Here is a 12,037-nt window from a genome sequence, read left to right as displayed (position 1 = left end):
TACAACAGACTTGCATGGGCAGAAGAACTTCACACTGAGCATGTTTTTATCTAAGCTTTCCTTCTAATACACAATCTAACTGAAAAAGATATGCCAAAAAACTCTATAGAAAACTACAAATAATGGCAATTATAGCAAGAGCTGGCTTTCAACTCCAAGTTTGCTAATTAGCTGATTTTTGAAAGGACAAATTCAGTAATCTTAAAAAAAAAAAAAAAAAAAAAAATTTGCAATATTAACTGTGAAAATAATATCCAGTGATGCGTATCAATCACTTTGCAGTGGATGTTAATCCCTGAACATTAAAAAAGATCGTTAATAACTTTAAACAAAATGAAAACTCAATTTTCTGTTAGTATTAGGAGCATCCTACATGCCTGATAGTAGTGGTCTAAGTAAAGAAGAACCGGTTACTTGTAGATGTTAAGCATTCTGAAATTTCATATACTGAAGCAGTTGCATAGATTGTACTGGGAATTCTCTCTTGACAATGATGGGATGATATTCACCACTGGAGGACTAATGAATCAACCTTCATAGGAAGAATTTGAATGTTACTTGATGAGAAAACATACCATTATTTTTATATAGCCAGGCACATTTACATAAAAGATAAATGCTGGAATTATCTGTAAATATTTTGAATAAATGGTTAAACCTTGTTTCTTATCTCACTATGTTATATGAAACAATGTAATCTGGTAAAGCCCCACACTAAGTGCTACTTTCTTTTGCCATGATGCAAACAAGTATCACCATAGCATAAAATGATTGCCATAGTTTTAAAATTGGTATAAAGGGAAGGAACAGCCAAGTTTCAGCATTGTGCTCTAAAGAGTACGTTACGAAATACAGCCAAAAGCCAATATTCATAAGCTTATTGAATGGGCATTTGCTGGTGTACTGTAGCTCTGCATAGGCGTGTTCCTCTGTCAGTACACAGTAGGAAGAGTATTAATTTTTAAATGTGCAACAAACATGAGTTAAAATCTGCTTAGATTTACAATTTGACGTGAACCCACATCAAAAGCTGAAGATCATTTTAATCCATCCTAAAATAAGCATACAGCTATAATATATTTATCAGATAAACAATAGCTGTCATTTTACAAGTAATCAGTGATATACTTCCAGTCATCACTGGCATACTAAATGTGATTTCTCACTAAGTGTATCCTGAAAATTTGCATCTCCCATAAGGTAAATCATTAACCTTGATAGCACAGATGTTCTGACAATCTCTCTTCTACATGGCTCCACATATCATGTTTTAATAAATTAATTTCTTAAAACTTTTGTAAGAGTAAGGGGTTTTGAGGCTTAAGGAGAAACTAGATTAAATATATTTTAACTATTTTACTTTGAGAGGAAGTAACTGGTTGAAATTGGATGTAAGGAAAAGCTGAAAAATGTACTTGTGTGCTACTTCAAAGCCTTTCTTCAGTTTTCCAGCTCAGAAATTCTCAAAAATGTTCAGTGCAAAAAAGTGAAGGATGCAATAAAAAAAACCCAAACCTGCAGTATTCTGGGCTTGAAAAGTAAGACAAAGGTGAAATTATTTGTGCAAATGTACAAAAGAGGCAGAGATAGTTAGCATAAACTTGATTTATGAATATTCAGAAGCACAGGGAAGCCTAATATTTTCTGTTATAATGTACTAAAATTTTGTACAAGAATACTGAATTATATTTCTCTGTAACTGAATATAACTATTTTATTGAAAAGCAACTATTTAAAATTGGAAAAATCTGAATATTAATTGTTCCGCTACTTCAGAAACCCATAAGAAAAAAAAGAAACCAATAGGGTGTATCTATGTTGCTTCTGAGATATGCAGAGGTTATATGGTTATCATAGGGTGAAAAATTTAAATAAATCCCAGAGTAGTACCAGACTAGAAAATTCAACGGTAATGAAATTTTACAGAATTCTGAAGTTATTCTTTCTATCTACTGATAAATGTTTTCTAGACAGTTTTTCTGACACTGAAAAATTGCAAACCTAATGACTCATTATACCTTTACAAAATCTAAACCTGGAGTAAGTTCACTGTCTTTGATACACAACACAGGCCAATACTGACTGCATAACCTCCATCCTCCCACACTGTCTTTCCTTTGTGTTAGCAGAATTTAGCAAAACTTGACTATACTATACAGTCAAAATTATTTTATGGCAGCTACGAATCTCTTTCCAAATTCATGAAAGAATCCTTGCATTGTTTCCTTTCAGAAGCAAAAAAGTGTGAGAACGTATTTCTTACACTATTGGGTATTTCTAAAGACATATAAATCTTATAATTTTATATAATGTAATGAAAATTAGATGACACAAGAATAGTCATGCTTCTCAATAGGTAAAATAATTTCTAAAGTTGCATGCTTTTCTCATGAAAAAAGTGAAAAAAAATGCATTCATTCATCTCTCAGCCATGCTGAAATCAGATTCACAGAAGGAATGGGTGAAAGGTCTAGCTTTTCCAAAATGTATCTCCATAAATCCAGAAAGTAAATAAAATAAATCATAGTGCAGTAAAACAGATTGAATTTTGAGGACAAAGCATTGTCCCCTGAATTCCATGTTTACACAATGTGGATCAATTTGTAAATAAAAATATTTACAAATAAGAATTTCAACAGATTATTTATCCCTCTACATCATGTATTAATTTATTCTTTGGAAAGCTAGGAGGTCTCCATATTGAAAAGTGTACATGAGAGAGAGACTTCATATAGATACAACTCTCAAAAACTTAGCAGTGTTGGTTCTTCAGTGTTGCAATTCACACAAACCTTCCTTTTTGTCTTCTGCAGCAATCTTCACTTTTGTGTCTGTTATATCTTTGAAAGAGGCCAGAAAGAGTACTACATCTCCTTTTTCATTCTTTATAGGAACAATATCCAGTAGGCACCAGAATGAAGACCCTGCAAGGATAAAGAACAAATTTAATTCAAACAGCTGTCCTTTTGCAGAGAGATGGGGGGGAAAAAAAAAAAAAAAAAAAGTTAATTGCTAAATCTACAACTAATGTAATTCTAAAAAATTCTTATTTAGGAGGTCAGTAGTCAGGGAATCACAGATGTTCAGCTCATGTAAATCTCTTTGCATCATTGGCTGAAGCTCAGTAATACTGCTTTCTCTAGAAGCAAGGCATTAATTTAAATGCAAAATTTATCTACAGGGATCATTAATAGAGTTTAATGAAGCTGCTTACTCCTCTGAAACCATGCTCTTCTTTGAATTCACAACTGATGTTGCTTATTTTACTGGAATAGCTTTCACTTTGTTAACTTGACATCTGAAGCTTACATGTTTACTATAGAATCATTCTACCTTAATCATCTGACTTGATACTCATTAAAACCTCTTGACAGAAGACCTGATATTCAGAGCATCATTCCACTAATTCAAAGGTATTTAAACTAATCAGACATCAGACTTAGAATAGAAATAGAATTAACTCCTTGCATCTTACAGATGGTGTGGTTTATAATACCACACATCATCTGTAAAATTAATATCAGCTATCTTCCTTACTCTCTGTAATGTTCACCTTGCTAAGACTTAGACGATGCTGAGTTTGCCAATATTTTTAATTCATGTTAACCTTTATCTGCCCACACCTGCTACATAATTATACGCCTTAAAAATAAATTGTTTCCATTGTCACTGATCGTGTCACATCCTGTTTGCAAGGTATGTTGTTCAATTCCAAGTTTGTTGTTAATGCTGGCCACTCAGAACAGAAGATAATAAATGCCTAGGTGCTGGTAAAGCACTGGAAGTATAACAGAGATCTCAGCAAACATCCTAGATCCGAATCCCATCCATTCTGGGATAATTCAGCCCAGTGTCAGGCTTTTGTCTTTTTCACGTTTTTTGTCTATCAACACTAACTACCTCCACCCACCATCAGCCTACTAATATTGTTTGCGAAATATGTAAGTACTGCTACAGAATTACTCTTTTAGTTTTAAATTTTTTTTTGACATGTCTTTACACTTCAACAATCGTGTTCCTTTCCAACATACTATTTTTGGCATTCATTTCCAAACACAAGTCTACTTTCATTCATCATATGAAGAAACAGGAATAGTTCCCTGAATACCCAAAGCCACAGCTGACTACTGGCAAATGATCAGCTAAGCTTTGGAGGGGTGCTTATGAAGGAGCAAGTAGATTAGTCACTTCCTACTCTATTCTCTGTCTTCTGAACTCTGCAATTTGAAAATTAACTGGACACACCAAGATCCCAATTCAGATTTCTAATTTAAATTTCTAACTGTAAGTTCCCTGACTGCCTGTTGAAGGCTGTAGGCAAGCATGACAGGTGAAACAGCAGCTTCCATTTTGAAGGACCACCACAGTTGACAGTGGAAAAGTATGCTTCAAAAGAAATTCATCTGGGCCTCTCTGTCCCTGTCAAACTTTCCAAGAGGCAGCCAGGCAGCTCTGAGAGTAACATTACTAGTTAAATCACCAGGTAAAGCTTCCACTTAAGGTATTTAAAGAGGGGCATGGAGAATTGGGAACAGGAGGAAAGAAGACTGGAGAAGGAGACAAAAATCATGGGAAAAGCAGACTGGCTTTATATTGGGTTTAAATAGTCTCATTTTGAGATCAAAGACAACAAACAAAGAAGCCCTTCTTTTAAAAGAAGGTAGAAAAGATATCAGAAGCAAGGTATTTTATTGTTCCTTCTTCCTTTTTAATTTTCCATTCTTAATTAATTTTTTGTATAGATTTGACTCTTTTATCAAAACTTATGGGAAAACCTGCTCAGTGGTGTTACTGTCAGAAATGTTAGAGAGTGCCACCACCCTATCAGTCTGAAGTGATATATTCAAAGATAAGAAGCATTAAGCAATTTTACTTTCCTGTTTAAAAATAGAATCACAGATCTCTACAGACTATCATTATAACTCTTACACTGGCCAAATTCTTACTTGTAAAATTACATTCTCCCTGGCTGCATTCTAGTAGCGTTTCAGTTGGACAATAAGTCACTCTCAACTCTTTCTTCTAAACAACACCAGTAGCCTCAATGGTCTTTTAAACAGCTGTTTTAATCTCCTCTAGAAGTAGAAGCATATCTTACACTTTTCAATTGTTTCATGTCTTTTCTACACACACACACACACACAAATTACTCATTAAGACTGCTTCTGGAAGAAAGTTGTAGACATCAGCCATGTTCAAACAAACCTAACTCAGTTATGCTATTATAAGAAGCACATCTGGTAATATCTGAAATCATAGAACTGTAGGTTTAAGGAAGTTATTGTAACATGGTTCATCATCAAAAATTGAGAAAAATCCATTTAACATTTCATGTTTTAATGCATTCACTCTTGTATAATGAAGTATATTTGAATTTTTTGCAGGTGAACACAGGTCACTGAAATTGTTCCACATCCTGTCACCATTTAATATCATTTGCTGTTTCTCTTCAATCATATTTTCTCTCGTTACCTGTCCTCATTCTCCTCCTCTGTAAATATTTCTGAAAATATTTTGAATAGGCAAAGCAAATATGCATAAAAAATTGTATGCACCATTAAGAAAAGACATATCCAATACATGCACAGGTTACTTCTCTCCTGAAGAGTTCCAGGTTATGGCATGGTGGAGCTGCCAGTCTTGGCATTACTTATATACTCCAGAAGACCCAATCTGAGCTTGTTGGCTTGTTTCTGGGTTTTTGATTTTTTTTTTTTTTTTTCTACCTTTACTCTGAAAGGAGTAAATGAATACAATGTACTCTTCAGGACTAGAGGAGATGATCCAGTTTAGGTCAGGACTAGGTCAGTACGTGCTTGCACTCTGTGAAGAACAGAAGGGTGGTATCCTTCACTATTGAGAAGCATTCTTGGAAAAATACAGTGCTCCAGTGCAATTCATTATATAGCTTTTACTGAATGCCAGCATCATATAATAAACCAACAGAAGAACTTTCTACTCATTAAAAAAAAAAAAAAATAGTGCCTTATTTTGTTACAGTTCTTTTGAGTGCACTCATCTGTGAGAGAGAAATTCCTGTCTGGCTTCAGATGGTGCAAACAAAGGTCTTCTGTATTGTCATGAGTTGTCTATCAAATAAATATCTTTTGGAGGTTTATTTATATACAGACCCTCTTTATTGCTCCAAGCCACCACTCTTGAAGAAAGACTCTAATCTTTATACTGCATTATGAACTGGAGGTTCAAGATATATTTTAATATCCTCAAGGCTTATGTAAACACAGCACAGGGAAGGAGAAAGAGACCAAATGAAGCATAATCTTATCACAAAGCAATTTGACTATAGTCCCTTTTATATATACATAAAAAAAGAGAGTGCTTTATGGTCACTCTTTCAGCCACGTTTTCTACCTTTCCTCACTCTGACAGCTGGAAGTCTGTCCTCAGAGTGAAATCAAAATAAAGGTCAACAGACCAAGGAATTTAAAAGGGACATTTTATACAAACCCCTGCCATCAAAATGCCAATAGCTTTCAGAGCCACTCATTCCTTTCACTGGAACATAAGACCTGCCTAAATGAAGGAACAGACTCAGAACATTAGCCCTATACTCACCATACAGTAATACTCAATCTTTGGTCACTCCCACCCTAGACAGAATGGAAATATCTGGTGGATATTTGGGTATTGCAGGGTTATCATAATACAGAAATGGAATGGGATTATTGATAACCAGCTAATTTAATTATTTAACAAATATTAAAAATATATATAAATATATATAGAAAAAAATATTTAACAAAATAATTATGTTCTGCACCCATCTGGTCAAAATTTTAATTGAGCTTTTCTGCAGTAAGCATCTTCTTAGCCACATATATTACTATTAATTACTTGGAACCAGTGATACTGATGCAAAGCTATATTCTCCTTTTGCTCTTGACAGTCTGGGAGTAGTTTTGTTCAGGCAGACAAGCCTAAAGCTTCCTTTTTTTGTCATGTGTCAAACATTAGTAGTTATATCCACTTCCAGACCTTCACTTCCTCAGGATCTTGCTTACCACACCACTCTCCAGACAGACACCGAACCAGATTGCATTGTCCCTTCCGTCACTCAAGGGCAGAAAATCACAAATGAACAAATTCCTGTGATTTATCTCCACCTCTCTGTGGTAAAAAGAGGGATTAAGATGCAGAGCTCTTTCACAAAGCTCTGCATCTAATATTCCAGACTAACCAAATGCAGTGTTTCATGGTCTAAGAAACCAAGTACCTGAAGAAAAAAATGAAAGTTTAAATGTTTTGCATATTAGATATACATATTAGTCTTGTGACACAAAACAATCACTCTTCAAGGAATAATCATCATTATATACAAGCATAAGAGGGCAGAATTAGGCTGCAGAATGCATCATAAATCTGTCACATTTCTTTGTTTCAGTACTTGACTAAGTAAACTAAATGTTCATTTACATAGATGCAAATCAAACTTAAAAAAAAAATAAAAAAAACAAAAACAAACAAAAAACCCCACCCAACAACAACAACAATCAACCACCATATTTCCAGGAATTTGCTATGTAAAAGGCAAAGATAAAAATATTTTCACATAGATAGCTGTAATAACTTGTCAACAAGGTTGATGCTAAGTCTTCAGCATTGCAACACTGTCCCATTGCCAAGAGTTACTTTCAATTAGCAAAATAAACCTGCTGTTGGATACATGATATTGCCAGAGAAGTTTTAGCCTCATCATTTCCACTTTCCCACTGCAGACTCTAAGACTGACAGACCAGGATGACGAAGACTTTGCCTAGGGAAACCAGACTCTCTCTTTCATTAGTTTATACAAAGTTTTCCAGCATCACTGATAACGTTTTGTTTTGAATGTTCTGTGGTTTTGACAAGATGTCAACAGTTTGTTGAGGAGTGCAAAGTGCAAACAAGAAAACAATGCTTTAAAAAAAATGCAACTGAACTAAACAGAAAGGGAAAGGAGATGAAAGAAAAAGTATAGCTATAATTAGCTATAATTTCTCTCTTGTAAATATCCCAACTTTAACAATGATCAATTAACACACCTAATGCAAATTTTTGCTGCTTTAAACAAAATTCTCCATCAGCTCTGCAGAAATCACATATATGTATTAACAAAATCTTTTTCTTTTTTTTTTTTTTTTTTCCCTTGAATTCCCCTCCTGTAGATGACAGCCTGTGTGCTTTAGCCTAGTGACAGTTTTTGGTCTGATAAAATTGCAAGAAAACTAACAACACATAAGGGCTATTATGTAATTGACTTATATGATCACTGATGGTTAACACTTCCATAGGACTAGTAAAGAAAGCTCAAGAACTCATTTCCCAAGGCTCTGTACAGCCAACAGATCATGCTTGTATCCTACAAATGACTCTCCCTATAAGTTTTAACAGCCAGTGTAAATGCATGCCAAAATATCTTAAAACAGAATACAGTGATATCCCAGGAACAAGGTAGAAGAAAGGTGATACATAAGATACCTTAATAACAAAGCAAAAATTGCGTGTCAGTATGAATAAGATGGTGTTAATTCTGCAGAACTGATTTAGAAACTTCCATTCAAAATATGCCTGCATGCCTCTGTATAGGCTATGGAGTACTACATGAAATTATTCAAATTTATTATATCTCATCAGAAAACGTGCAAATCCCTCCTTCATGTGTTTCCACCCTCCTTTTTTGGGCCCAACTGCTTCAACCTACGCTCTGTGCTCTCTACTGCCAGGTGACTCAGTGACCTGTCTGTGATGTTACCCATCACGTCTAACTTCTGCCATCACTGCCATGATGGAGAGAGGGAGAGAGGGAAAGGATGTTCTAAGAGAAGGCACTTTTCAGCACAGCAATCTCCTATCCTTGGCTCTCCTGCAAACTGTCAGTGTAAAGCAGAGAGAGGCTTAACTTGCCACCTCAAAGTCTCCATTTATTACTATGTGAACACAGACTACCTCTATAACAGCAGGTCCTAGTCTGAGTGTGTGACTTTTCCAACCTTAGTGTTCTTTATATTTTTTGTATGCAACCACTAAGTACAGTCTGCAGTGCACATTTTATGCAAACTAATTTATGAGCTACAGCACATCTACATTTCAGCTTGGTTTATTCAGCTTTCCTGTCTCTATAACTCCACTATCTTTCCTTCTTAATGAAACTCCGCTTCAAAATCCTCTAGCTACATTTGAGTTTTCATTGAACAAAACCAGAGAAACTAAGCAATGCTTGTTAAAACCATGTGACATACATTATCCTTATGTGTACTACTTACTTCTTGTCTGCTCTAATTTCCTTTTCCTATCTCCATCCAGATTAGAAAAGAAAACTGCATTTAAGGAGATAAATACTTCCCTGATGTAATAATTTACCAGGTTACATTTATAACAATTAGTAAAATACACAGGATTATCTAAAAACTCACTTAAGTCAATGAAATACATTCTGTTTAAATGCACAAAGAATCAGGGCAGATTCATATCAGTCTGCAACTTCCTTTTCCTCCACCTGCAATTATCATTACTCTGTCACGGTCATAATAATTCAGCATTTGCCCGCTAAATCCTGGGAAAGTACTAATTGAGACAGTCTATTGATGTAAATGAATATCCAATATCTATAGTTAAAGTGGGAAAAAAACTCAACAAAACAAAACCAACAAAACCCAAAACAAAATACTGTTTCTTTAATATCTTTGTATGGACTGTTTCAGAAAAGTCAGGCTCAATCCTTCCTGAGCAGTCTAGTCCTTAGTGTCTTCAGTTGAATTCTGCTTTTTTCATTGCTTTGAGTTGAGCAGTCCCAAAATGAATAAAGTTCATTTTCCCTTGATTACTATATTTTTCAAAGCCTATTGTTAAAACCCGGCTTACAACCGATGGTCCTTATTCCTTTTGGAGTTCCACAGATTCTAATCCAACATGTAGATGTAATTACAGAAGTAAATATGATTTCTCAGTGTACTGAGAGATGTACTTCTGTCTCTTGAAAAAAAAAGCAAGAAATTTTCTAAAGCTAGGACGATCTCTTGTATACATATATGTATGTATATGTTTATACATATTTACACATATACACATATATATTAAAAAACATATATTTATACACACATTTTTTTTATTTCTCTCGGTTTCTTCCTGTAAGCTACCTAATCTTTTTGAAACTGTGTCTGATATTTTGGTATCAAAGGAGTTGTAGCCCACATTCATCTAAACACAACTATGTTTTCAAATGAACACAACTATGTTTTCAAATGATGTTATTTTGCTTTTAAGCTCATTATTTTGTTCTCTTAAGGAGAAGCTTCAAAAATAACATGAAATTTCCTGTAAGCAAAAACACAGCAATACCTAAACAGACCACTACATTCATAAAGAAAATTTTCCGCTTTTTCAGTTTCAAATAACAAGTGATAGCAACGTAAATAAAAATATCTTTGTGTAAGATATTTTCATGACCCTGATTCTAGTGTCTCTGGCAGTGGTAGCCCTTAGAAACAAAAGGTCTGGTGTTGGCAGAATGGGAGGTCTCCCAGCGCTGGGAGAGGTGCTGGTCAAAACCTCATGCTTATTCATATAGCTTTCAACAGACGTCACATGGAGAAAGGGGATTCTGCTGATTAGTTTTCCACTTATATTACACAGCTCTACTTTAGAAACCGATCATTTGTTTTCCCCTGCTTTTTCCATGAGGTTAGGTCAGAGAAGCTTTCTGTTTAATAAGACTATCAGTGCCTCTATAGTTGCTGTCTATTATATTTTAGCTTTGTTTGTTAATATTAATCAGCAGTTTTCAGCAAGTTTGAGGATTTTCTGTTGAGCTCATGATTCAAGATCTTTAATTTGCACTTGACATGCTGCTCACTGGCACCTTGCTGGAAGGAAGGGGCTAAAGCTGGGTCAGGTCGTGGATCAGCATTGATACCTCCATCTTGTCAGGTTCAAGTTTTTTGTACAGAAGTGTTTTGAAACACATACTGAGTAATTACATAACACTGTAGAGAGGATTAATCTTCCCAGTTCACCACTTGAATCCGTGTAAGCACATGCTGTAAAGAGACTCTGAGCCTGCCCTCTGAAAAGAATTATAGTAACCCTGTCAGTTGGAAAGTAGTAGATTCTAACCTTTTAATTACTTAACTGCTCTATAAAATCAGACTGCTTTTACAATTCCAAGCCAAATTAGTGAGAGGGTTCAACAGACAGTGCTAATATGAGCCTTGTGCCGCTCTTTCAAAAAACTATGGACCTAATGCAAGAAACTCACTGCAACTGTCAGCACAGGAGATGGCAACTAGTCTGCACCATGACCCAGCATGTGGATTTGGGGATCATGAACAAAATAAGGAAATGTCAGGAGGAGGGAGGCAGATAGTCATCAGGAGAAATGGTACTTTGATATTTCTTTAACCAAAGAACAGCATAATTCATGGTGAAGTACAGGGACACAAGTCAACTTTTAGCTAAAGCTTGATTTAAAACTCATAAAAATAAAAGGCAGTCTATCAGCAGCCTCAGTGTGGCCATTAAATTGTGAGAAAATCTGAAGAGTGACCAGTTTGATGTAGTACAAACATCCCACTGAAAAATAAATAGCTACATCTCTTCCTAAAAATGCATGTGTGAAAAGTAGCATAATCAAATATATCATAAAAAATTGAAAAAGTGCATAGAGTATTACTAACAGCTATTCATATTAAGTGCAGCTGGAAGCCCAGTATCCCTGTCTGGAAACACTAATGTGTAAGCATCTGTAAGTAATGAAGGGTCCATCACTTTGTAACAATGCAGTAAGTAGCAGGAAACACTCATACGGATTTATTTACTTATCAATGTGTTTCTAGGAGAACAAATCTTTTCTTAGTGAATTGCACTTTTAATAAATCATGTTGTTATTGAAAGAAGCTATTAGTGTCATTGTGAGTGCCACCAGAACAAAGTATCAGCGCTGTCAGTTAGTAAGGAATGTCTTGTTGAAGTCTCATTAAATTACAGCAAAAGATCTCAGATGTTTTAGATCACATTGCACACAGGGGGGTTTACTGCCTTT

At 35.0% G+C, this 12,037-nt stretch overlaps 1 protein-coding gene across 2 annotated transcripts in view; it reads right to left on the bottom strand.

Annotated features, from left to right (window-relative positions):
- The window catches only part of KCNH8 (potassium voltage-gated channel subfamily H member 8), a 200,047-nt gene that overhangs the window by 114,689 nt on the left and 73,321 nt on the right, over window positions 1-12,037 (bottom strand). For both annotated transcript variants that reach the window (XM_074900508.1, XM_074900509.1), the window contains exon 3: window positions 2,793-2,924. In XM_074900508.1, the coding sequence (XP_074756609.1) occupies window positions 2,793-2,924 (132 nt within the window). The remainder of the gene's footprint in view (window positions 1-2,792; window positions 2,925-12,037) is intronic.

Source organism: Athene noctua, chromosome 2 (assembly GCF_965140245.1).
Source record: "Athene noctua chromosome 2, bAthNoc1.hap1.1, whole genome shotgun sequence".
In the NCBI taxonomy this organism is placed as follows: Eukaryota; Metazoa; Chordata; class Aves; order Strigiformes; family Strigidae; genus Athene; species Athene noctua.
This window is presented reverse-complemented; position numbering and strand designations above follow the sequence as displayed.